Genomic DNA, 27,877 nt, shown 5'->3' with positions numbered 1-27,877 from the left:
ATTGCATTTGTTTGCTGAAGTTTTTATAAGGCAGATGGCATGGAACCAACCTATACTATCACCATTCATTGAGAAGTCCTCAACATTTATAGTAATAAATCAAAATCTAATCATACATAACAATTTTATTGCAGTGGGAGATGAGGGGGAAGTGGCATCCAAAAACAGTGTGCTTAGCATGTAAGGTTTGATATTCTGAGGCCTGGATTTAAGTGGGAACATAGGCTATAATGGCAAAATGTGTGTAGGTTTTCAGTTTTTGCATTTCATAGGTATTACCTAGATTTGTCCAAGAAATTCTTCCTGTATCCCCTCTCTATCTCCTTGTTTTGTATGAAAAGAGGGGAGAGGGTGGATGATTTGTATATAAACAGTTGTTTTGTATTTAGCATATAGTAGATGTTTAAACTGTTTATTAAGTGAATGAATATTTTGGGCAAATTTTAAAGCCTTTCTTTTCATCTTATTCTCTTCTATTACCCTGAGGGTATATATATATTTCAAATTAATTCAGTTTTGGTTATGGGAAAGCTGATAGAATGTTGGACTTGGAGTAAGGAAAACCTGAGTTTGAATCCTGCTACAAATTCTTACTAACTCTATGACCTTGGGCAGATCACTTAAGCTGTCAGTCAATACAAATTTTTTTAAGGACCTACTATGGACCAGGCATTGTGCCAAGTTTTGGGGATGTAAAGAGAGGCCAAAAACAGTCCCTGCTGTCAAGGAGCTCACAATCTAATGGGAGAGATAACATCAAAACATGATGTACAAATAAGTTATATACAAGATGAATTGGAGATAATCAATAGTACAAAGACATTAGAATTAAGAAGGATTGGGAAAAGCATGCTGTAGAAGGTTGTGTTTTAGCTGGAACTTGGACAGAGAGCAGAGATGAGGGGGGAACACATTCCAAGCAGGTGGGATAGCCAGTGAAAATGTCATCTCCAGTTGTTCTCCATAAAATGGGATAATGACATATCACCTGCTTTACCGGGTTGTTGTGAGGATCAAATAGGATGTGTGTGTGTGTGTGTGTGTGTGTGTGTGTGTGTGTGTGTGTGTGTGTGTGTGTGTGTGTGTCCATCTATCTGTGTGTATATATTCTGCTTTGTATGCTTAAAAAGTAGAGCAGCATGCTGGAATATAAATGTTGGCTGTTCTGCTTGGCATGTAAGTCAAGTGTTTGCTGACTAAAGTGGTTTTTAGGCTCTTTTGATGGCTTCCTTAAAGCAGTTGATTTATATATTGGTCAGACTTCTGTATGAAATTGTTCTAATCAATATTGAAGTCCTTTTCTCCATCCATTTCCCAATTTTTGCCATTAATAACTCACTTAAATAGGTTAGGCTGGAGTTCTTAACTGCATGCTATATCCTTTTCTCATAGTTTTATTATTCTTTTTAAAATAAAAAAAAGTTTTAAAAACCCTTAAACTCTTAGGTGTTAGATGTCCTAACATGTCTATGTTAGATATCCTAACTTAGATAGTAGTAGGATCTTTACTTAATAAATTTTATTTATTATCTTCTAGTTCAGTATGTTCCCCTGGATTATTGATGTAATCTGAATCTCTCATCCGGTTGGTTCAACAAAACATTAGCATCTGAATTCCTTGCCATGGGGAATCTTTAATCTCTTTCCTAAAGCATGGAAAAAAAAATATATTTAATCTGGCTGTGATTTCTGAAACCAAGATAGTTCAGTTGGGAAAAATCACATCTGTCCCAGAAATCACCCAAAATTGGATACAGTGGTTCAGGAAACTAATATATTCTCTTTAAGTACACTGACCTCCTGTTTTGTGACATTTAAATGGGGATCTGAGTCTCAAATGAAAACAAACTAGAACAAAACTTACAGAGCTTCCCTACTGTAGTTGAGTAGTGAACTGTCATCTGTGTTTGAAGTTGCTTTTTGAGAAGTAACAATGCAGAACCTAAAACAAACTGAAATGGCCTGGAGCAAGGCAGGACACAGGGATGGTAAAACAGGCATGTAATATTTCTTTGTTTTGGATTGCATGAAGTATAATGACAGGAATTCCGTGTCAAACCACAGAGAGCATTCAGAGTTTTTAACTTGTCAGGTGGGAAGGCTGTACCTAGTCAGTAAAGCGGAGATGATTTTCGTGCAAATTTCTGGTATTTCTATGTTGTAGAGCATAAACTTTTAAGATTGAAAGAATAGTTAAGATGATCAGGGTCAGGAAACAGGGCACATAGGATATGGACTGTTTAATATAGGAAAAGGAAAATAAGGACTCTTCTAATCTGGTTGCTCATAACTATATTTTTGTATGTATCTCCTTTCTCTTTACTCACATAGTTGGCACACACCTGGACTATTTTAGCAGTCTCCTGGTTGGTCCCTGTGCCTCAAGTCTTTTTACTCAGCCGTCTTCCAAAATGATTATCTTAAAGTGAAGAGCTGACGTCCCTCCCCTAACTTTTACTGAAATTCTAGGGACTCTCTGTTACCTCTAGGATCAATTATGAAGGACTCTTGTTTGGCCCCCTCTTACCTTTGCATTCTTATCACACTTTAGTCCTTTCCAGGTACTCTACAGTCCAGTAACACTGTCTTCCTTGCTCTTATTCCAACACGACAGTCCATCCTTCAACCCATGCCTTTTTATTGGTTTTCTCCATGCCTGGAATGTCTCCCTCCTCAACCCTACTTGCTGAGTTCTCTGATTCAGTTCATACTCCTATAGGGTTCCTTTATTAGTCTTCTCCCCCCCCCCAAGTAACTGCTAGTGACATCCCAGTGAGGTTACCTTTCTTTTACTCTCTTTGTGACCTGTATGTACTGTTATTTCCATGTTCTCTTGCCTGTTAGAATGTGAGTTCCTTGAGAGCAGAGATGATGCTTTTACTTTTCTTTGTATCCTCAGTGCTTCACACGGTGCCTGACACATAGTAAGCATTTAATAAATACTTAGTACTAAATGATTGGACAATCCTAGAGCTAATAATGAGCCATTGGTGTGTATCTAGCAGGGGAGGTGACGTGTTCAGACCCATGCTTTAGAAAAATCACTTTGGCAGCTCAAGAAGAAAGATTGGAGTGAGGAGAGACATGAAGAGAGGCCAGTTACAGGTGGTAAGGGCCTGAAGGAGTGGAGTGATTGTGATTGGAGAGAAGGAGCCGTGTTAAATTACTTCCTCTTTTTGTCAGTCTTCATCCTATCAGCCTGCAGCAGTTGTCCTATCCTTTCCCTTTCCCGCTCTAATATAGGTAAAAACAAGAAGAAAAAAACCCCAAAGCCTTCTTATCGTTTCTCCTTCTTACCTTTTGTGCTCCTGAAACACTTCTTGCCATACTTTTGGATTCATCTTCTGTCTCTTGTCTTTGCTTCTATCTGCTATACATGCCTCTTTAAAATCTAAGTTAGCTAGTGGTTTCTTTCTGTATCCGTGTTTGTCTTTTTAGACAACCTGTCCTTTCAATCCTTGTTAGAATTATTTGCCTTTGAATCTTTAGAATTTAATCCATAAGAATTTTAACACTTCCCCCACCCCCAACCTTGGAATTTTAGTCCATGGATCTTACTTGCTTTCTCAGAGTTCTTTGAGATGTGTTTCCCCAAAATGTGGGATACATTTCTTCTCCTATTCAATTACAAATTCCAAGTAGGAGTGGTTATTTTTACCCCAGGAACCAAGTTCTTCCATTTGCTGAGAATCAGATCCATAGTAGAATTTCTCTTCATTGTTTTTCACCCAAGAAGGATGTAATTACTTTGTCAAGTCAAGAAATTACTGACTTACATGGTTTTAACTGAAAAAACACACCAGTAGATATTTGGGTAACTGAGTTTTCCTATAACTACTCTATTATGTTTCTCCTTCCTCAGATTTCTTTATAATCTTTTGCTTTTACCTTTGTGTTCATTATTTTACTTGTGGTTGTGTATTTATATGTTTATTTTACCTCTTTTTGTTCATAAGCTTCAGTTGGGCGGTCCTTGGTCTCTCCCAGCCCTCTTCCTCCCCCCCAAACCAAAAACAACCTAAAAAAACCCCTCCAAAGTGAAAGCAGAAGAGAGAAAGCAATGAATTGTGGGCTTGGCTTGAGACCTCCAGTCAGCTATAGAGACCTTAGACGACGAACATTAATACAGTGTTTGCACTGTGCAAGGCGCTTTGCTCAGAGCTTTGAAATTACTAGTTCAGTTTATCCTCACAATAACCCTGAGAGGTAGATACTATTCTTCCCATTTTACAGATGAGGAAACTGAGGCAAACAGAGATTAAGTAACTTGCTCAGAGCCACACAGTAAGTGTCTGAAACTGGATCTGAATTCAGGTTTTCCTGACTCTAGGCTTAGTCTATCCACTGTGCCTCCTAGCTACCTCTCAGTTATGAATAAAAGTCTTGAGTGACAGTTGCTTTCAAACAAATAAACAAACTGATTCCAAATCTTGTCTGGAGATTTCCATTTATCAATTTGAGGTTGTATTTCTTATTATGTACCACAGAAAATAATAATTTCTCATTATGTACCATAATACTAAAGTCACAGGTTATTTTTAGAAGATTAATGAGTGACTCAGATTAATAGTTAAAGGCTCAGTCCTGCTTTGAGCTGGAGAAGTTTAATTATTGGATTAAGTTGGGTTGGGAGTATTCACTGCCCCATACATGGGTACACACTTTAGGTATTTTGGAATTATTATTGTACATAGATGACAGCATAACAGTTTTTAACTAATGAATAAGAGGATTAAAATAGTGAATAAAATTGGTAAGGAAATATCTGACTTTTCTATGTATACGTGCTTGGCACTCTGTCCCTCATTTAAATGATTTCACTGTCAATTTCTTGTGAGAAGACTCCTACTAATGCAAATTAGCTCCCTTTCCTCAATTTATATTTTTAAAGGTAGTTGACTGGGACAGTGAGAAGTTAAATGTCTTGCCCAGATGAACACAGCTTTGTGTCAGAGGTTAGATTCTTATATTCAGGTCTTCTGACTCCAATCCCACCTTTTTTTGGACTCTCTGTCCACCATACCGTGTGTGTGTGTGTGTGTGTGTGTGTGTGTGTGTGTGTGTAGCCTCACATATAAATCCATACCCACACATATTCACACACCTATATAAATATGTTTGTTGCATTTTAAGTATGTTACACATTATTTTGTCACTAGCTAAATCCATTCTTAATATGACATTGTAGCATCTTAATTATAGTAATACCTCATCTACAGAAGAAATTAGTTTTCTATTTCCCTTACTCAAGAGAAAAAAACATCTGCTTTGCAAAAAGAAAGGAATTCAGGGGAATTTCATTCCCTTCCCCACCCCACTCCTACCCATCATTATGATATTCTCTATTATAAGGACTGTTATCTTATGCATAGACTGTATGGTAAGATCAAGTCCATCTGTTTTTATGTGATATCTCTAGGCTACCCTAGTATAGAAAAAAAATGCTGGTGCACTCCTCATTTCTGTTGACCAGGATGCTGCCTCTGTGACTCAATTGTACTACCATCCTTGCTTTATTAGCTGTATCTGGTGCACAGTAGTTGAGCTGCCAAAATTTTTCTGAATCAGAGGCCTATCCATGTCACACTTTCCTGCTCAGAACTCATCAGTAAGCTTCTTATTTCCTCTTAAAACATAAATGCCTCAGCCTGGCATTTAGAGTCTTCTACATTCTGGCTGCAAGTTACCTCTGTAGACTTAATTTCATATTGCTGCCTTTCATGCAGTCTACATTGGAGACATTTGTCTTACTAGCTATTTCCCTCGAGTCACCCCATCCCATCTCCAGCCTCCATGACTTTACACAGATTGCCCTTTTAGGTCTGCAATGTGTTCCCACATCACCTCTGTCTTTTAGAATCCTCAGCTTCCTCCAAGGAGTCAACTTTGGCTCATCTTTCTAGTTGTCAGTATTCACTCCTTCCTCATATTAGCTTTTAAAAATTTATATACCTATGGGCACATTGAGTTCTCCACTGAAAAAAATGCTCCTTGATGACAAAGACTATTTCCGTTTTGTCTTTTACCCCTAATTTCTAGTAGAGTGTCTTGCATGTAGGAGGCAATGAACAAAAGTTGAATTAAACATTATTGGATTACGTTGTTGCCACGATGCTCGTGGGTTACTTCTATAATTTGCTGTGTTTGTATATAAAACAGAAGGCTTTTTGCCCAAGATGATCCTTCCATATTGTTTGTGTGTATTCATACAAACTGAAAAGTCAACATGTTAAAGCATAATTCATAGGGGATTTGCTGGCTCTGTTCACTGAGCTTTACAGTCTTTTTAACACTAGTAAAAGTGTTATCCTAACTGCTTCAAATGAAACTGCAAAGATGCGTGTGAAATATAGTATTAGATATCAAATCAAAACATATGGGTGTTGAACAGGAAGGATATGTGTTGTGGCGGTATTCAGAACTCTAGCTAGCATGTGGAGTTGTGTTTTATGGAAATTCTTTGGCTAGGCTCATGGTAGGGACATACATTCATTATGAGATATCAAGCTGTAAAATAAATAAAAGCAGAGAATTCAGCAGTGCCATGAAGTGGTTTTTCAGTATGAACTTATCTGCTCAACTAATGTTGGCTTTATGCAGCAAAAGGCTTTGGTGAGTCATTTTTTTACTGATTGCAACTGAATTATTTGTGATGGGTCTTGGCAGTTCTGTGAATGCTTTACCCTGGATCCAGTCTTGAGGGATATAAATGTACTTCCCTTCCCCACATTTCCCCTTCTACCCTTTTTCTACTTGTTTCAAATTATATTAGTATTTTTTGTTTTACTCTTCTACATTATTTTCTCCTTGCCCATTTTGCACCAAAATACATTTTAAGTTCATATCTGGTATTTATTATTCCTTTCTTCAGTGTACATGTTCTTAGAGTTCCTGATGGGGGGCCATATTGTAATACTAACAAAATGACTTCACCATTCTCTTGTCTGGAATAACTTTTGTGTCCATTTATTTTCTCTTTTTCTCCCACTATTTATTTAAAATACATACATGTTGATCATCACAAAATTCACATAATTTCTTTCGGTTAAAAATAAACAGTTGCAGGTATTATATTTTATTGCTTAATAGCTAATTTTCATACATCTTTGACCAATAAATTCAAGCATTCTTGTTGTCACACGAATTAGAAATGGGGAAGATTTATTTTGGTCATCTGCTTCCTTTTAGTTTTGAATTGAAGAACCATGCATTTTTCTAGACATGATTGACTCTCACTGAAGAAATACTATTTTAGTATTTCTAGTATCTAGCATGTCTTCTTTCCTTTTCCTTTAGCATTTCATATAAATGAGGTAGACAGTTATAATGAATTTTTTTGTCTTTTCTAGCATTTTGCTCTCTCAGTATTTTTCTCTCTCTCCCTTGCTTGTTCCCTCCTTTATAATCTCTCTCGTCTCTCCCCATCTGCTGGTTCTCAGTTTGCTGCTACAATCATGGCCAAGTCTCCGACATACTTAAAAATGCCCCCTCCCCCCTTACTAGAATATACTATTCCTTCAAGCTATTTTCTCTCTTTCCTATATCAGCCAGACTCCTAGACAAAGGTGCTGGTTGCCTTTACTTACCTCTTCTTCCCTCACTTTACAGTTTGGTTTCTGACCTTACCATTCAGTTGAAACTGTCCTCTCTAAAATGACCAACAATCTCTTAATTGTCAAGTCTGATGGTCTTTTCTCAGTCCTTATACCTTGATCTTTGTGCTGTGTTTGACACTATTGACTCTTCTGCATATTGGCTCCTTTTTCAACACTTTTCTCTCCTCGTTCTCTTTACTTACTCTTTATACTCCCTCTGTTAGTGATCTCACCCAATCCCACGATTCCCATTTCGCCATAGATGAGTCTCATATCTAGGTATCTAGCCCCAGTCTCTCTCCTGAATGCTTTAGCTCTGCATCACCAACTGCCTGTGGATGTTTCAAACACCCTTCCCCCCACACCCCTCTTTTCCGAAGTTTGCTATTTCTTTTGAGGGCACCACCAACCATTCAGTATTCAAGATTTGCCACCTCAGTGTTATCCATGACTCTTCATTCTTACTCATTTATGCCGCTTGCCAAATTCTGCTCTTTCCAAGCATCTCTTGCTCCCTTCTCATTGTTCACATGGCCAGTATCTTAGTTCTGACTCTCATTAACTTTTGCCTGGACTACTGCAGTAGTTTGCTGCCTCAGAGGTTTTCATTCCATTCTATCCTGCAAAAAACTGCCAAAATGATTTGCCTAATCATGTCCTTCTACTAAGTAAGTCTAGTAGCTCCTCATTTCCTTTAGGAAAAAATAGCAATTACTATCCCTTCGCAATCTGGTCCCAGTATTCAGAGAAGTCTTTGGACCCTTCATATACATTTATTACTCTTTCCTGTACTTTCATGTCCTAGCCAAACTGGCCTTCTTTCACATACCATTCTTTTTCTCATCCTTCTGTCTTTGTCCTGGCCCACTGCTCTCCCTCCCAGTCTTAGAATGTTCTCTTTACTGTCCTCTGCTGCAGAGATTCTCATATTTTCTGCAAGACTCTGCTCAGGTACTACTAGCTTGTATGGATCCTCCAACCACTTACTGGAGACCACCTCCCTCCTAAAACTACATTGTATTTATTTTATGTTTACATACATATATACACATGTATAATATGTATCTACCCTGATAGAACTATAAGATTTTAGAAACCAAGTACTGTTTCAATTTTTTGTTATTATATTACTGAAAGCCTACCATAGTGCCTTACACATAGTAGGATTTAATAAATGCTTAATTGATCGGTGCCACTTTCATGATTTTATTTTGTGCTTCTGTTACTTGTTGTATGTGTATACAGTAGTACAGTTTTATTAAAGTTCTCTGTTTCAGAGGAAATACATTCATTGTTATGGAGAAAATAATTAGTGAAAGGGATTTTAGTGTAATGTTTTTATTTTAAGAAATATAATAGTGCAAGTTCAATTGTGAATACACTGTCTTTACCTTAACGTTGAAGCACATGCACGCCACAGACATATATGCCATACCATCCACTTTCGTATTCTTGCATTATGTAAAGTATAGATATCAGTGAATTATTTAGCTTTGGCTTGGTAGGAATCATTCTTATTTGAAATCTTGCATTAAAATGATTTTACCACAATGCTTCTACTTTGTTCTCCTTCTGCTGAAATTTCTGTGTAGGTTAATTTTATGCTTAAAAGACAGTAGCTGAGCCTTTTAAATTATTTTTCAAGTCAGTATTATGGAGTTTTGTACTTTGTTGGACTAGATTTTTATTAAATTTTCAATGCTTGATTTCTGCTAGACATAACTGTTCATCAAAGTGAAGTCAGGCTGTATTAGGACTATTATTGATACTCAGCATATTCATGTCAGTGTATCAATTCTTAACTAATGATTAAAAGGATTAAAAATACTGGATAAAGGATGAAATCTGCTCTTGTTTAACTTTGCTTTCTTAATGGATACTTATGTTTGGTTTCATTTAATAATATTCCTTGATTCACATGCTTGCTTTGTCCAATTCTTCCAACAGATGCCGCCTCAGTATGGTCAGCAAGGTGTAAGTGGTTACTGCCAACAGGGCCAACAACCATATTACAACCAGCAACCACAGCCTCAGCACCTACCACCCCAGGCACAATATCTGTCAACGCAGGCCCAGCAAAGGTACCAAACGCAGCAGGTAAGCTTCATGGCAATGATCAGCTTGGGTATACGTCATATTTGTTATAATGACTTATTTTGCAACGTCTTTTTTCCCGATGGCTTTAAAAGAATCTTAATTTGAACATTTTCAAGTTATGTGAAATTGAAAAGAATGCAAATAACATGGTCATGACAATAGACAGAAGATGATTGTTCCCCCCTCAGGTGCCATGTTCATATTTGCTTTGATGTCATTGTATTGTAGGTCACAACGAGGCAGAGAAACTGAGACCCAAGAGGTTTAAATCTTACCTAGGCTACACCATAAGGATGTGGCAGAGCTAGAAAAGCCCTCTCCTCAAGCAGTCTGACAAATGAATGAGCAAGGGGAGCATTAACTGTCTGATAGTTGTCATATTTTAATGAGACCTGCAAAATAAAGTTGAGGGTCACATGTAAATTTACTATGAAATGGAAGCCTGGTAGGCTGGATTAGAAGGCTTTTGAGGTCCCTTCCAAGTTACAAGAGCTAGTAGAAGGAAGAACTAACTATTGGAAAATTACAGCTGTCTGAAAATGGAATGAGCTGACTCTTGGTGTAGTGAATCTGATGCTCCTGGTCAGGGAGGCTATTGATAAAGAAGCTGCATGTTATTGAGGGGGTTTATCAGTAAGTGATGGGAGGCCATGTGGACTGCTGCAGTTTGAGTCAGAAGAACTGGGTTCAGATCCCATCTCTGTCCACTCTTGGGCACCTTATTTATTCAGAGGATTCAAAGAGATCTGTGAAATCTTGGACTAGATCTGGGGTTCTTAAGCTTTGATCTGTGAACTTTTTTTTTTTTTGATGACTGGATTTTAATATAATTGATTTGCTTTGTAACTCCCTGTATTTTATTTTATTTGTTTTAAAACATTATTCTGACAAGGGATCTACAAGTTTTACCAAGTGGTCAAAATGGTCCATAACATAAAAAAAAAAAAGTTAAGAGCCCCTGGACTAAGTTGTGTCTTAGGTTCTTTCATGACCTAAAGCTCTCATCCTCTCTGATCCTGACTTTTCAGATCCCTTAAAACTCCAAGACTGTGTGGAACTAGATTCCAAGATCCTCTGTATCTCCATCTACTTTTACTAATAACTAATAACTAATATCCAGAAATGGAATGTTGCCTCTTGAGGTGGTAAATTCCCTGTCCCTGGAGCAGTGTTCCAATGACTGCCTTTCTGAGTTGTTTAAAATGGATTCACACTTTGGCTAGGGGTTAATCTGGAGAACCTCTAGGGGATTTTCTAACTTTGACATTTTGTAGTTCTTTGATAAGCCAGAGCTATTGGTTTCATGTCTTTATGCTGTAAATTGGAAGTCCGTCTGCTATTGCAGTTACTTAATTTATATTTTGTAAAATAGATCTTTGCCTGGCAATTCTCAGACTCTTCAGCTAATATATGCATACTGATCCAGACAGTTTAAAACTGACCTGCTTAACTCAACTTGGCACCTTAGAATGCCAATGTGGGCTGGTGGAATAAATTGATAAGTGGTGGAAGGGGTTTTATGCTAGTGAAGAGGGGCACCGTCTGGGCATACACAGCTGGTCCTGACTCAGACTGAGATTGTCAGGAGGGCCAAAGTAGAGTGCAGGGCTTTGTGGGGCATAGAGATCTATGGCAGATTTGTAAGTTGGAAACCATATTGTTCTTTTCTTGTGTCTACCATAGCACCTAGCTTAGTGCTTTACCCCATAGCAGTCACTAAATAAAAATTTGTTGGATGAACTAATTGATCCTATATAAGAAAGACAAATAGCAACTTCTGCCTCCTTTTGGTAAGTAATGGCTGTACTTAGAGATGTGCTACTGCCACTTCTAATGCCAAATAGAGGAGATATTTTCTTTATTATTCTCATACTTAACGTTGTCTAGTTCAGAGAAAGTAAAATTCCAATAGAGGTCACATCTAAATGATTTCTGTTCTTTTTCCTCCTTATGGCTGTGTGTGAAGTTTTGGAAGCACGGATTGGAAAGAGTTGCTTGGAGTACTAGATAGGTAGCAGAGTGATGTCAGTTATTTCATGTTCTTTGGCATTTGAGTTGTGTGCCATGTAAAAACCGTTAAAGAAAATGCTTTTGCCTAGGCTTATATTGGCAAGTAGTTTTATTGATCATGAGATATTGCCAGTTGGCACATGTAGTGTCTGTTTTTAACCTTTCAAGTTTCTTCTTCTTCATCATCATCATCTTTTTTTTTTTTTAATGGCAAGCACTTCCCCATCAACACACTGTTGCTTCTGGCAATGTCATTCATCATGTGATGGCATGTAAACAACCGCTTTAATTGTTTTTAAAGTATTAACGTTCTAAAGGTAATCTTATATTTTTATTTTGTTAAGTAATTGCTCCTTTTGATTGTCTTCGTTAAATGGTTCTGGTTCAGTGTTAATTCTTAGACTTGTAGGAGGGAAACCAAGAGAACAGAGTCACAAAAACCCACATAGGAGAAAACATCCGGGAAGAGATTGAGGTCTACAGGTTTTGTGCTACTGAGAAGTCAAGAAGGATGAGGATTAAGAACAGGCCCCCGAGGTTTGTCAATTAAGAGATTACTGGTAATTTTGGAGGGAGTGTTTTTAAATGTGTGATGAGGTGAGAAGCCGGATTACAGCAGGTTTAGAGGTGAGATAGAGGAGTAGTGGAGAGATGTTAGGTAGCTATTTCTAGAAGCTTGCACGAGGAAGTTAGGAGAAATACAATATGAGAACTAGTGGACGTGAAAGTATATAATGAGGGTCGTTGGTGTTTAAGGATGAGCGAAGCTTCGGTGTGTTTCTAGATACCAAGGAAGGAACCAGTAGATAAAGAGATTGAAGGTTAGAGAGAGGGGTGGTAGTAGATGATGAAAGTTGGGGCACTCTGTTAAACATGGAAGATGGGTTGGATCCAAGGGTTGATTGATTGTTGTGCTTCGTTCTCTGAGAAGACTAAAATGACATCACTATGTTAGGGTCAAGGTGCAGTGTGTCTCACTGCACTGGCTGATCAGACCAATATGAGCTCAGAAGGCTCTACCCCAGGTCAGGCACAAATAGTCCATGTGGACATTTGAAGCTAATAATGGGCTGAAGAAAGTGATAACCCTAAAAGCAGGTAACCTTGTTGTTGTTCAGTCACATCTGACTCTTCATGACCTCATTTGGGGTTTTCTTGGTAAAGATGCTGGAGTGGTTTGCTCTTTCCTTCTCTGGCTCATTTTACAGGTGAGGAGACTGAGGCGAACAGGGTTGGTCAACTTGTTCTGGGTCACATAGGTTAGTAAGCATCTGAGGCCAGATTTGAAGTTGGGTCTTCTTGCCTCCAGACCCTGCACTTCATTTACTGTGTCACCTAGCTGCCCAAGCAGGTAACAAGAGGCAAAATAGATGAATGATGATGACAGTGAATAACAGCTCACATTTATATAACAATTTAAGTTATAAATCTCCCCCCCTTTTTTTTTTTTGCAACACTTTGACATATAGGTACCATACACTTTATTATCATTCTTTTACAGATTTAGAAGGTCCAGGAGGTTATGTGATTCACTTAGACTCAGAGTTTTTGAATGATAGGAGTAGAAAGACTTTGCTCTTCTTGGGACTCCAAATTCATTGCTGTTTTTACCAAACCATCCTACTTCTTTTATAAGAACACAGAAAATCCACTCAAACCAATAATGCTTAAATCAAGTATGAACTGAGGGTGTTGAAGAAAGAGGAAGAGCTACTTGTATTCATTGAAATGACCTCCACAAGCAATCCTTAGGTATAATTAATAAGTAGATGAATGAAGACCTAAAACCAAGCCTTCTGAATTTCAGTTCATTGCAAAAAGAATTAACTCTTAAAATTAAGCTGAAAATAATTCAGTCTTTGATAATTTAGAGAATAGTTCGGGATCTCATGGTGCCTTAGGGTCGTCATTAGAAACATCACTTTATTGTAGGAGACTTTGGAAACGATTATATCTGGCTTTGAGTATTTGTATTATCATGTGAAGGGTCTATGATTAGTCTTCTATTCCTAAAAGTCAATGGAAAACCTGCTTATAATATAATATCCCTGTTACGTAGGGTCTCAGAAAAGTCCAGCGGTGTGTGTGAGGCTTATCCAACTTAGAGACTGTGTAGAAAATGGTTTGGTTTTTTTTAAATGCCTGTTGTTTATAGTTGCCTGTGGGCCGTCTTCCTGGTTTTGGGATGTGTTGCCTCATTTCTACAGATGCTCACAACTTGTTAAGTAGTTATGTAAGGTTTAGTTTGGGGGTATTTTTGTAGCGACTGTTATAATTACTGGTGCCTATGACTGCTTATTTCCACTGAGGACATCCCTACTGCTTTATCATGCCATAATATGCAAATGATAGATTATATTTTGAACGGGTATTGAGTATATTTTACCCATCAGGCTTGGTAATTAACTGACAATTTAAGTATAGTTTTCTTTAACACAAAATGAGTAATGGATGCTGCGTTTTTATGTTGACAGAATATCTTTATTGCGCTATTTTAAAAATTACATGTGTTTCTTTTTTTAAATATTTTAAACCAAATGTATAACTTTAAATAATTTCTCCCCTATGTTTAGAAATGACACAGATTTAGAAACTAATGTGTTGATAGATGATTTTAAATATATTATAATTATTTGGTGGCTTACTGATACTGTCATAATATAGAGTTTATCTTTCAAGTTCTACTTTTAATGACAGTAATGATTATAACAAAAATACCTGAAGTGCATATATGTTTCTTTAATATACTATTTAGCATTTTGCTGAAAGTAGAATATGTAGGAACAGATCTTTCATTGAATAAATATTTGTTGTTTGTTCACTTTAGGGAAAAAACTATTTCCTCTAGCAATATATTTGCAGTTTGATTCACTATTTTATGGTGCTTTGGATCTTCTTGGATCAAATTTTTTTCCTCCTAAATCCATATTAGTACTATGTAAATTGTTAAATGCCATAGAAATGAAAGTTTATTGTTTTTATTGTGATTATTATTGTTAACATATGAAATTTCTCATCTTTTCAGTGGAGTTGTGATAAAATGATTTTTGGATAAGTCACTGTTGTTGAATTATTCTTTTATTTTCAATTTTCTATGCATTGTTACACAGGCAAATAAAATTGCTGCCTGTTGGAGTTGAACATTAGAATTAGGGTACAAAGTCATCTTTTGCAGTCTTATTGAAAGGCTTACCGTATAGGCTTATGTCCTTGGTAAAATTCTACAAGTAGACAAGTTAGCAGACATGATATGTTCCCACGTGATTTTGATATCCTCCTGTAGGTTTCTACATTTTCAAAGCTTTTCTTCCTTGGAGGTCAGGAATATTTGATATGGAAGTATATTTTTAAAAGATTGTTCTTATGTTTCATGGATAAATGTTAAATCCAGGTAATTGTTGACAGCAACTTGGTCTTAAATTCCTCTTTCTGTGAAATTTATTGAGTTCTAAAGGATATTTTGAGGTTTATGTTTGTGGTATTGGGATTTGTCTATCCTTGAAACATCACAAGCTTCTGGTGGTGTAATTCCAACTGCCGCCTTGATAAGAATTCAAGAGGTGCTGAATTTGTGTGTCCTGTATCAGTATGTATTTTTCTTTTTACCATTCCCTTGAATAATTGGCATTGATTGTGAATTTTGGTTTCCTTAAGAATATATCTCTTCCTAGCTGTGTGACTCTGGGCAAGTCACTTAACCCCAATTGCCTCACTTAAAAAAAAAAAAGAATATATCTCTTCTGTAATTCTGGTGGTGATGAACTGTTCCCAGTTGTCATCATAAATCTCTAACTTCCCCTAAGAAATATGCACAGCTCAACTATTTGTTTAGTCTTCTGTTTACATGCTATTTGCTGAGTTTGAAAGGCTATTATTGCCTCTCAACTGCCTTTACATTCTTATGTTTGATCTCAGCCATTCCATGTGCTCTTTCTGGAGGGAAATCGCTGAGGTATATTTGACAAACCCAATATCGTATAATTGATGTCAGCATTTATACTTGTCTGGTGAAGTGAAATCTTCTTGTTGCAAAAGTATTTCAGTAGATTTTTGAATTTCTTATCATGTACTCTGAGAATTTTTTTTGCTATCTCGTTCTCCAACCCCCCCCTTTTTTTTTTTTGGTGAGGAAGTATTCAATTTTCTTTGTTGAAACAGAGTTGAAGCACAGTGCCTTTGGGTGATGAGCCCTGTAGTATGTTAATATTTTATGTTGTTTTGTTGGGATACTTTCCAACAAACAATAAATATTTATTGAATGAAACAAATGAAGACTGGTATTGTGTAGGTGTTAATTGCTTTTCACTTGTTCTTCCCATTAAGCTTTGATTTCAGGATACCAATAAGTCTTTTAACACGTTCAACCATGGCTCACTCTCTGATTAGCTTTATGATCAGTTAGTTTATCCTCAAGTAGTCCTGATGTATTTGTAAGCTACCCATTTGTCCACTGATTCTCTTTGATTCTGCATTCAGTTTGAAACTTTGCGTCTCTATCTTTCCTTGGTCTGTGTTAAGAAATTTACACTTACCAGATCCGAATTACGTTTTCATGGTATTTGAAAGAGATGAAAAAGCTGTTTTTAGGTGTACGACCACATAGCTTGATATCATCTAACTACACATTTACTGCTTAATGCTTATTAAGATATTTTGGTTTGATTCCCTCTTTAACACTGGAGCTCTGTTCACTTCTGTTTTTGAATGTATTTAAGGCTAGGGATACGCATAATGGGTGTTGGCTACCTCAGTGAAAAATCCCATATTGTGCATTGGTTGTGGCATGTTTTAAATATAGAAGGATTTTTCCATGTGTACCTCACTATACTGGGTTCTGTTTTGTGTATTTGTAATACATGAGCAAACTATGAGTACTGAACTGAGTCCAGGACTTTGTGAGAGTCAGTTAAAATATTTCAGTGTTTTGTTTAGGTTTAAGTTGCTCTCTGCTCCTGTGGTATGTTTTGACGTACCCTTTTTGCTCTTCATCTAATGTATTGTTTTTGGTTTTTTGTAAGTGTTTTTTTTTGGAGGGGGTCATACAAGTTGTGAGTGCCTCACATAAAGTAAATAAGTACATAATTTGCCTATTGGAGGATTCATTGGTGTTTTTATCTTTTGGTAGCTTAGATGATCTCTCTGAAAAAATACCATATTTTATATCAGTTGTCCTTTGAATTATTGTATTTTGGTGTATTTTAAAGGGTGACTATTTTCCCATGTTGACACCCAATACTCTAATCATCTCATTACACTTGGGTCTATGTGGTATATTTTCAATATTATGAACAAAGTATATGGTGGAGGTGTTTATTGCTATTATTACTTTTATTATTTTTTTTATGGTGAGACAGTTGGGGTTAAATGATTTGCCCAGAGTCACACAGCTAGTGAGTGTTGTGTCTGAGGCTGGATTTGAACTCAGGTCCTCCTGACTCTAGGGCAGATGCTCTATCCACTGCACCACCTAGCTGCCCCATTGCTATTATTACTGATTGTGCTAATTGCTAATGTTATTTTAAAATTAAATATCTGGGCAAGTGAATGTTGACATGATAGTTATAGAAGAGAATCTGAACAGCAATTTCTGTTTTGATTGTTTTCTCATGAGAAATTTTTAGGGAATAAAATAAGCTGTGCTGATTTTACTTTAAATAAAATATTAAGGTGACACCTTGAACTTTATGATCCTGTAGAACTCAGTAGCATGTATGTAAATCTGGAGGAAAAGAGAACAAGTATATTGCTACTGGAATTAGAATTTGTGTAAGGTAGGGCTGGTAATGGGGTTGTGTGGTCGAAGCTTTTTCTGTAGATTAGAAATAAAAATTCTCCTGAAAACCAGTCCTTTCAGATGATAGAAATGATTATTTGGTCTTGTGACCCACCTGAAGGCTTTTCCAGAGGTTTTGAAATAAACATTTATTAAGCTCTTAGTACTTGCCAGGCACTGTGCTAACCTCTGGGTGTACTAGTAGGAATAAGAAGATGCTTCTTGCCCTCGAGGAGCTTACAATTTAGTGAGGAAAGAGAGCACACAAAAGAAAGCCATAATGGGGTAGGGAAGGAGAAGGTAGGGACATGATCAAAGAAATTTTAAAGCAGTGCTGAGTAGGAAAACATTTTTGTTTTCATTTGTAGAAGTTGGAAGATTTGTGATATCAAAACTTGAGGATTAATTCATTTTAGTTTGATCAACTCTATTCCAGCTCGAAAAATAAAAGTGGTTCAGAATTCTGGATATCTGTCCCTCTCTCATTTCCTATGTAGGCAGGTAGTATACTGGACTTGGATTGAGGGGAAACTGCATTCAGATCCAGCTTCAGATACTTTATAAGCTGCGACCCTGGCCAAGTTACTTAAACCCACATTGCCTCAGTTTCCTTGTCTGTAAAATGAGAATAACAATAGCACTCACTATCTTCCAGGGTTTTAGTGCCTGGCACACACTAGAGGCTTAATAAATACTTGTTCCTGTGAGGCCAGTCTCTTCATTGGGAGCCAAGGCAAGTAGACGTGTAGAGGAAAGACGGTTTCTGGATCTTACAAGAAGCCCAGCAGAAAGCTGCAGCATGCTGAAGGGGAGTTTCTGGAGGGCTCCATAAAGGAGAGAAAAGACTTCCAGTGGAAGCTCTCCTCAGGGTTACCTCCTTTATTCTAAGCTTGAACTTGCCTTCCCTGGATTCTCTGTGTGCTTGTGGGAGTGAGTGCCCTAGGTTGAAAGGGATGTTTTGTGCTAGTTGTTCTTACCTCTTTCTGAAAGCTAATTAAGTCAGGCTGGTTAGTTGATAAGCAGTGGGAGAAGCACAGAAGTGGGGGCTAAAAAAAAACACACTCAGCTATTGAAGGGAGAAGTGGTGGCTGGCCACTGGGGAACCCCACCTGTAAGCCCAGAACCTTTATCACATTCAGTACAGTGCTTTGCACATAGGAGATGTTTAATTGAAATTTGTTAAATTTGGATTGTAGTTCTGGAAAAAATAACTAAATACTTGTACTTCTCCTACCCCTTCCTCTTCCCCTTCTTACAAGACCTAGTTCAAAATTTGTGTTTGCTAGGAAGCCCTTCCAGATAAATTTAACTAGCACATCTATTGTTCTTTAAAAATCCTTTGTGCTTTAGTCAACACTGTGTGATAGGTTGTTTGGTTATTTCAGTGGTGTCTGAGTCTTTGTGACCCTGTTTGGTGTCTTCTTGGCAAAGGTGCTGGAGTAGTTTGTTATTTCCTTCTCCTGCTCATTTTACAGATGAGGAAGTAAGGCAAACAAGGTTTAAGTGAGTTGCCCAGGGTCACACATCTCGTAAGGGTCTGAAGCCAGCTTTGAACTCAGGAAGATGACTCTTCCTGACCCCCAGCCTAGCACTCTATCTGTGCCACGTAGGTGCCTGTAGAACTTTGTTTTAATGACTATCACTTTAATGGTTAGCTGGACATGACTGCTTGGTTTCCACTAACAGGCTGAAGCTAGTATTGTTTTTCTTATGAATCTAATGAATTGTGTTATGTGAGAAATCCCGTATTAATGATTTTGTACACAAGTTACTTCATCCATTTCATGAAGATACTCTGATTTTGTTATGGTTTTATTTATTTTTTTTCTTTTTGGTGAGGTGATCCAAGTTAAGTGACTTGCCCGGGGTCACACAGCTAATAAGTGTTAAGAGTCTGAGGCTGGATTTGAACTCAGGTCCTCCTGACTCCAAGGCCAGAGCTCTATTCGTTGTGCCACCTAGCTGCCCCTTTGTTATGGTTCTTAAGTATAACAACTCAGTTTGAATACCTGTGCAATGTTAAATATTCTTAATAAAACTAGATATTTTCTAGAATGTATTGGTACTTTTAAAAGGATATTTTTTTTTAAAAAGAGTATTCTTTGGATCATAGAATTATTAAGAAGAACCTGTATGATATAGTTTATGGGAAAGGATGAAGTATAGGATAGTGATTTCAATATAACGGAATTTGAAAACATGGCCAGATGTCTTCCTTTTAATAAGATAAACCTAGTTTGGGTGACCTGTATTTACTGGACAAGTTTCTAATTAATTTATTGAGCTTTCATTCGTTCCATGATAAACTCAGAGCTGCTTATATGGAGGCTTGCCTTTCAGTTTGCTGGTTTGTGTTCCAGGAAAGGATTCTTAGGCCCCAAGCAACAGAAAAACATTTCTAGAAAATTATCACCATTATAATTTAAAAAAAAACCCATTAACTTAAAAAAAACCTCATTTTTATTGATATCCCTTTTAGCATCAACATAACCTCCCCCCTCTCCTATAACTGTCTCCCTTCAAGAGAGATATCCCATGTAATAAAAATAAGTTTTTTTCAAACAAAGAAAGAAAAAAGGCAGTACTGATCAGTACAGTTTTTCCCCCTCCATATTGTGGGTGTTAGAGGTGTAACACCCCTGTGATCTGGAAAATCCGTGTAAAATATTTTGATTCTGCATACCAGAAAAGTCTGATTTTTTTCTTTTTCTTTTATGAGGTGTTTACGGTGCCTTATTGTAAAATTTGTGTTAAGTATGTGGACATAGGCTCTGTGTTGTCTGCTGGCCTTCGCGTGTTGTTTGTGGCTTCTGCAAAACTCCCATTTAATTTCTTATTCTGACCTGTGACATATTGAAACTGCAGCGGGGAAAGTAGCAATGTAGAAGGGATAACTATACATCCCCAAAGCTTGAAAATGCAGGCAACGTACACTTGTGAACCTCAGCTTCTGTAAAGAGGTGAAGAGGGAATGTCTTCTCTTATCTCCTGTTCTTTATAATTTTACATCATTCACTTTTTTATATATGCGGTTTTCTGTTTACATTGTTTTAGATCTTGTTTTCTTGGCTCTGTTTAATTTACTCTGCATCAGTTCATGTAGGTCTTTTGTGTTTCTCTATATTCATCACATCCATCATTTCTTACCATACAATAATATTCCATTACATTCATGTACCACAATTTGTTTATCCTTTTCTCTGCCCAATTCTATCTTTGTTTCCAATTATTTGCTGTCACATAAAGTGGTACTACAAATAATGTTGTATATGAAGAATTTCTTCTTATCACTGTCTTTTAAACATGTTAACTTTCACTAACTACCGTATCCTTACTTTCAGATACATTGATAGCGAAAGAGAGAGATCTAGGCTTAACTCTGTTTGCTGTCTTTTTTGCCCATGTCCTAGAACAGGCATAAACTTCCCTAGAGGCAGCTAGGTTGCACAATGGTTAGAGTGTGGGAATTAGAGTCAGGAAGAAATGAATTTAAGTCTGTCCTCAGACACTTGCTAGCTTTATGACCCTGGGAAGGTCAGTACCTCTTTTTTGCTTCTGTAAACTGTAAAATTGGGGTCACAGGGTTGTTGTATTAAATGGGGAAATATTTGTAAAGTCCTTAGCACAACATTGGGATATAATAGCATCTACGTAAATGCCTGTTCTGTGATAATAAAACAACTCTGTCTCATTCAGTTTACAAATATAGGATATATCATGTAATGGGGACAATAATAGTATTTCTCTTCCTAGTAGACTTCTCAGATGGGAGAGACGGCAAATTTTTTTCCCTTCCTGCCCCCCTCCCCCATCCCAAGAAAGCGCACAATCTGATATTGGTTATACACATGCAATCATGAGACACATTTCATGTTGTCATGTTGTAAAAGAAGTGATAGAAGAAAAAGGAAAAAAACATGAAAAAAATGATGGAAAAGAAGTGAAAATAGTAAGCTTCAATCTGCGTCAGACTCCATCAGTTCTTTCTCTGGATGTGGATTGCATTTCCCATCATGAGTCTTTTGGAATTGTCTTGGATCATTGTATTGCTAAGAAGAGCTAAGGTGATCATAGTTGATCATTGTGCAGTGTTACTATGTACAATGTTCTTCTAGTTCTGCTCACTTCACTCAGCATCAGTTCACATACGTCTTTCCAGGTAGTATATCAGAATGTAGATTAGATTGAAGTGGGGAGAGACTTGAGGCAGAGAAATGAACCAGAGGGCTCTTGCAATCCCCGAGGTGTGAGATGATGAGGGCTTGCACCCGGTTGGAGGCTATGTAATGAGAGAAAATATATATAAGATATGCTGTGAATATAAAAACAGAAAGACTTAAACCATTCATACCCTATCCCCCTCCTACTATTCCAGTCTTCTTATGCCTTGCTCATCTGCATGTACTCTTTGATACAACAACACTGGACTCCTTGCTGTTTCTGGAACAAAGTAAAATATGCCATCATTTGGCTCTGAGAATTCTTTCTGTCCCCCATGCATAGAATGCTTTCCCTCTTCTTTTCTGATTGCTGACCTCTCTGGCTTCCTTTAAATCCTATATAAAATCTCACCTCTTTTAAGATGCCTCTCCTCTGTTAATTATTTCCCTTTTATCATAAATATAGCTTGCTTTGGATATATTAGTTTGCTGCTGTCTCCCCTATTGGGTCGTAACCTCCTTGGTAGCAGGGATTGTCTTTTGACCCTTTTTGTATCCCCATCCCTTAGCATAGTGGCTCGAGTATGGTAGATGCTTAATAAATATTGATGGATTTACTTTACAGTAGATAGGATACATGGGGCTTGAGTGAGAGAGGAGTCAATGATGACACCAAGAACATAGATTATTGCAGGATGGTTAGTACCTTGGCAGTAATAAGAATGTTAGGAAGTCAGAAAGGTTTGGAGGGGGAAATGTTGATTTTTTTGATATCTTAGGGGATATCGAGTATAAGATGTCCAGGAGGTAGTTGGTGATATGAGACTGGACCTCAGGAGAGCAATTAGGGCTAGATATAAATCTGAGAATCATCTGCACATAGATGAACCCATGGGAGGTAAAAAGATCACCACGAAAGACAGTATAGAAGAGTGCTGAATGCAAGATTAGTGAGTAAGACCTAGGAGCATATCCAGCAAAGACTACAGAGACCCAGGTGTTCACACTGGTAGCAGCAGCACCAGAATACACCATTGTCCTGAAAACTTAAGAGAAGAGAGGATCCCGAAGAAAAGGGTGCTATATTAATAGTATTGGAGACTATCGAGAGGTCAAGAAGAATGAGGATTGAGAAAGGACATTAGAGTTGGCCATTAAGAGGTCATTATTCTCTCTCTCCTTCCTTCCTCTTATTGTTAAGTTTCTTGGGAGAAAAAGCTATGGACACTGCAATCTTCTATTTTCTCAGATTTATTCTCTACCCAACCAGTTGTAAGTTGAACTCCTGTTCTCACTGCTCTACTAAAACTTGGATCACCAATGGCCTAACATTTTTGAATATAACACAACCAGTGATCTTTTCTTTGCTGAATCCAGTAGTCTTCCCCTTCTTTATCCTCCGTCTCTCCTCATGGCTTTACTTTTGTTGACTACCCCCTCATTTTCTGCCTGACACCATAATAAAAGTGTTCTTCAAAAGTTTCCACTTTATTGTCTCTTCTTTTCTTATCTCTATGCTGGAGCTGATGCTTAATAGTGGTATTACTGTTATGGGCAGTTTTATGACTTTTGCGTATAGTTCTAATTGCTTTTGAGAGTGTTTGGACAGCTCCACAGCCCCGTCAACAGTGAATTCATATGCCTCTCCTTCAACAGCATCTCCAACAATTGTTATTTTCATCATTTGTTATCGTTGCCATCCTGATGAGTGGAATCCTACAGTTTTTTTTATTTGTGTTTTTCTTCTTATAAGTGATTTGGAGCATTCAAAAAAAATCTGGTTGTTGAGCTTTCATGGATCGTTCATCTGAATATGTCTTCTTATTACTCTACTAATTGTTTGACGTCTTACTTTTGTAAGCATTCTTCTACTTTGATGTTGGTTTTGCTTTTTCACAGCGTAATGCTGGCAGAATAATCTTTCTTTTCCATGGATCATATTGCTATCGCATAGTCACAGAACTCCTGTGCAGAGTAATACTCATTCTTCTCAGACTCTTCAGTGAATTCCTATAGTAAATTTCAGATTTCTGTCTGGCTTTTTACGTCTTTCACAATTTGATGCCATCCCTCCTTCCTCTCCAATCATATTTAATCTTACTTCTCTCCAGATCAAGGTGGATCACATTTTGCCTGCTGAACTTGCTCTGTGTTCTTTTCCTTTCGTGCCTTTTTCATTGTTGCCTATTCCTGAAACGTCTTCTTGTCACCCAGGAATCCCTACCGCTTCTTTAAAGCCTAGCTCAAATGCTGCTTACTTTCTTCCAGAAGCCTTTCCTGATATACTTAAATCCACAATCCTATTTTCTGCTTCTGCTTCATGTGGTAGTTTGTTTGAAACCCTTTTCATACAAATTTCCATCTATTTAGATAATTAAATCAATCCATTATGAGTTGGTTATTCCTACCATCAGTGCAGACCATGCGTTCTTATCCTGTGTGATTTGGTTGTAATTTTACGTGTCAAAACTGTGTTGGTGTCTTATCCCTCTTCTCTGATCAAACCTTCTTGCAGGAAGGGACCGTCTAAAACTTTGAATGGGCCCCGATACCTAGTACAGTGTTTTGAACACAGTAGAGGCTTCATAAAGGGATTATTAGATGAATAAATTATACTAAAAATAATAAATGTTTTGGTTTTCTTTTAGCCAAGTCAGGATTCTATCTGTATTTCACAGGACTACAAGTCCATGTTGCCTCTTGTTTTTCTCACGAGACCTTAAGTGCTATGTTTGGAGCCTCGTTGTGAATTGTATAGCTTTGTAAAAAGGCAAGATCCTTTTTAATAAAGTCCTGTTGACAAAAGGGACCTTAAGTCAATATTTATGAGATCACTTAAGAAGCCTAGTGTTGAAGTTCTAATCTCTGCTTTTATGGCTTTTGAGATTTCTTTTTTTTTGGGGGGGGGGAAACGTGTGGAGGAAGTGGTAGACCATTTAATCTCTTTTACTTGAAGTTCAAGCAAAACAGTTTTGGAAGTGCCACAAAGACCATGGTTAGACCTGATCTCTAGCTAATACCTCCTTGTGAAAAAAGAAAGATTTAATTCACAGTCCTTTGGATACCTGTGGTAAGTAGTTTTAATGTTGAAAAGAGCATAAAAATTTCCTTTGGGTCATTTGTTACTTTGATCTAAAATATAAATGTTTAAAAAGACAACTAATGTGGACTTTTTTTTTCTTGGGTGAGGCATTTGGAGTTAAGTGACTTGCCCAAAGTCACACAGCTAGTGAATGTTATGTGTCTGAGGCCAGATTTGAACCCAGGTCCTTCTGATTCCAGAGCCAGTGCTCTACCAACTGAGCCACCTAGCTACTCCCACTAATGTGCACTTTGAAATATGGGATGTATTTTATCGTTGTAGGTATTGCCTTAAAGTGCAGCCCTCCAATTCTTGCCTGTATTTTTCTGTAAATCCCTCATTGCTTTTGGGTAGTGGTGGTGGGAAGTCCATCTGTTGTGCTGAGGACTTTCCCCTAGTTCTCTTGCCGTTTCATGGATACCAGTGTTATATGTGAGCTACCCATTCACTGTCTTTTGCCATAGCTGGCATATGATAACCTACTTTTATATCTTCCCTTGCACAGTTTTGGCGTGCTGAAACCTTATTATCTCCATAACAAGTCTCTCTGTTGCCCTTTGCACAACTCAACTTTTATTCTTAGGAGTCTGTGACATTGCATGATGTATCAGTAGAAGAATCATGCTGTTAATTTTTTATTTATTTATTTTTATTTTGGCTAGGCAGTGGGGTTGAGTGACTTGCCCAGGGTCACACACCTAGTGTTATGTGTCTGAGGCCGGATTTGAACTCGGGTCCTCCTGAATCCAGGGCCGGTGCTCTGTCCACTGCACCACCTAGCTGTCCCATAGAATCATGTTGTTCAAAAGATGGACCTTTGTGTCAGCAAGATGATACCTGGTGTTTTAGGGTGCACTGCACCATTTTCTCAAAGGCAACTCAACTTATCCTCCCTTCCTATTAAATTCTGACTCTGCTCGCTGTCCACGTTCATCCCAAGGTACATTCGAATAAGTTGGGTGGTTTATCCAGCCAACTATGTTATCATAATCTGAAAAGTTGGCCTTCTTCATCGACTTGGTATTTGTGTTGTTGCTGGTGTTGCTGAATTCCAGAAAAAATAAGTGGGTAATGTGTCAAAATATATACCCGGCTGCGAGAAACCTTTTCTTTTTCAGGTTGTTGTTTTAGGAAACAGATAAAAGATGTACAAGTGGACATTTAAACATTTTTGATTAGAGGTGAAGTGTGGCATGATAGATTCTGGATTGAGAATCTTAGAGTGAATTTGGTTTCACTTTTTTCTACAATTTGACATGAATAAAACATTTATCAGTTGTTTTTATCTTCACATTACACTTGCTTTTGAGATAAAGGAAAAGATCATTAAAGCAAGAACCAGATCTTTTTTTTTTTTAAAGTTAAGTAAGACTAAAGGAGTAACTCATTGAGCACAACAGTTTAGTTGGATTATAAAGACATTCACTATCAACTTACAAAATGATTGTTTACTTATATTTTCTCTTTTTAATCATTTTTTTTCATAGGCTATTCTTTCATTGACTAATACGTGAGCTTAATAAGTTGTTTTGTATCTAGTTTCTGTTTGCATCCTACCCTACTTCTTTAGAACCTGACAGTGGAGAATCAGTATTTTTTAATCTGTGGCAAGGAAAAAAAACCTACCTTGATGCAGGAAGTCTTTTTTTAAGTTCCAGCTTGTCCTCCACCTCTCTGTTTCTCAAACACAGCTGCTAGCATGTCAGCATCTGTCATTTCTAGGTCATAGAGTGGCAAGTTCCGACGTAATTCCTGGAACACTGTTGCTTCTCTGCCTTCTTTCACCATGTTCTGTTTTCCTCCCTGGCCTTTCTGGAATCGGTGTCCCTTTACCTCAGGCCTCAGATTCTCACCCTCTTCAGTGTCGTCCCCCCTACCCTCCTTTTTGAGACACTGGAAAAGGCGATCCAATTACATTTTGTGGTGTATACTACTCCAGGAACCTCCCACACAATGCATCATAGCCAATGCCAGCTTGTTAGCTTTCCTGGGCTCTATTCCAAGAATCAAATAACCTGAAGGGTAGTAGACTCCTGTGCAAACCAGGTTGCCCATCGATAGAGTCTGAAAGGGGAATGGTGAGGACAGACCTCTGCCTAGTAAGCTCAGCTTCTAGGAACTGTGACAGTTTTATACATGTAGTAGAATCTGCTTTTCTTTTTCATGTCAAGGAATTGGGGGAGAGAGGTAGCTCAGTCAAGGGGCTTAAACCATACTGCATTTGTTGTTTGATTGAATAACTGGGATTGGTATATCTGCTGTATATGGAGGAGGATGGGGGTATGTGGAAGATCCAAGTTTAGGCAAGTTGAGAGTGGACGACTTCATTCTTAAATGAAAATCCAAAACTCATTGAAGAGATAACATGTTGAAATGGAAAACAAAGAATAAATGTGGAATCAGAAAACCTAGGTTCCAGTCTGGACTCTGAAACTGACCTTCTGTCTAGCCCTGAGCTAGTCTGGTCACCTCATTGAGCCTAAGGTTTCTTATCCATAAAATGGATATAATTATTATAATTATTGGCATTTAGATTTGCTAGACACTTTATTCATTCTGTTTTCATTTGTTCCTTAAAGCAATCCATTGAAAAGGTCTGTGGGTAGTAGTATTCCCAATTTGCAAATGGGGACTCTTGAAGCATAAAGATTAAGTGACTTTCTAGGGTCCTATGGCAGTTAATCAGACACAGAATTTGAATTTAAATTTCTTCCCAGTTCAGAGTTCTTACCATTATACTACACTCTGTTCTTGCACTATATACCCTACACGGTTGTAGTATGAAAGTCTTATGTAAGCCTTAAAGCACTTCAGAAATCTCAGCAGCTTTTATTTTCTATTTAGCGATGAGAACACCATGTAAATCACATTTCTCTATATATTTACTCTTTATTTTTGTGATGAGTTAGGGAGGAATCTTTGTTATGAGTTGTCAGGTAAGTAACCATCACTTTGGAGAACCTGATTTCAGGAAAATAGGAGGAGGTATAGGAAGCTAGAATAAGAATGAAAACTTAAGAAATCTCCCAGAAGAAAATATTATATCCTAGGCAATATTGCTGTGTAGAGAACATTTTCCCCCCCCTCCCCAGAGACTTAGCAAGCTTTACGTGGGAGAACATTGTTTTTGCAAGTTTAACATGCAGTAAAAACATATTCA

General features: G+C 37.5%; 1 protein-coding gene and 1 long non-coding RNA gene across 10 annotated transcripts in view; one reads left to right on the top strand and one right to left on the bottom strand.

The window, feature by feature from the left end:
- The window catches only part of ARID1B (AT-rich interaction domain 1B), a 551,542-nt gene that overhangs the window by 160,892 nt on the left and 362,773 nt on the right, over positions 1-27,877 (top strand). For all 9 annotated transcript variants that reach the window (XM_078155060.1, XM_078155061.1, XM_078155059.1 and 6 more), the window contains exon 3: positions 9,543-9,692. In XM_078155060.1, the coding sequence (XP_078011186.1) occupies positions 9,543-9,692 (150 nt within the window). The remainder of the gene's footprint in view (positions 1-9,542; positions 9,693-27,877) is intronic.
- LOC144457539 (uncharacterized) lies at positions 21,310-26,433 on the bottom strand. The gene is made up of 2 exons (XR_013486913.1): positions 26,344-26,433; positions 21,310-21,754 (listed from the first exon to the last, which is right to left on the bottom strand). It is a non-coding gene; the product is annotated as an uncharacterized LOC144457539 (long non-coding RNA).

This window comes from Phascolarctos cinereus, unplaced genomic scaffold (assembly GCF_003287225.1).
Source record: "Phascolarctos cinereus isolate Bilbo 61053 unplaced genomic scaffold, phaCin_HiC Scaffold_5;HRSCAF=322, whole genome shotgun sequence".
Classification (NCBI taxonomy): domain Eukaryota; kingdom Metazoa; phylum Chordata; class Mammalia; order Diprotodontia; family Phascolarctidae; genus Phascolarctos; species Phascolarctos cinereus.
The sequence above is the reverse complement of the archived record's forward strand: the minus strand, read 5'-3'. Positions and strand labels throughout refer to the sequence as shown.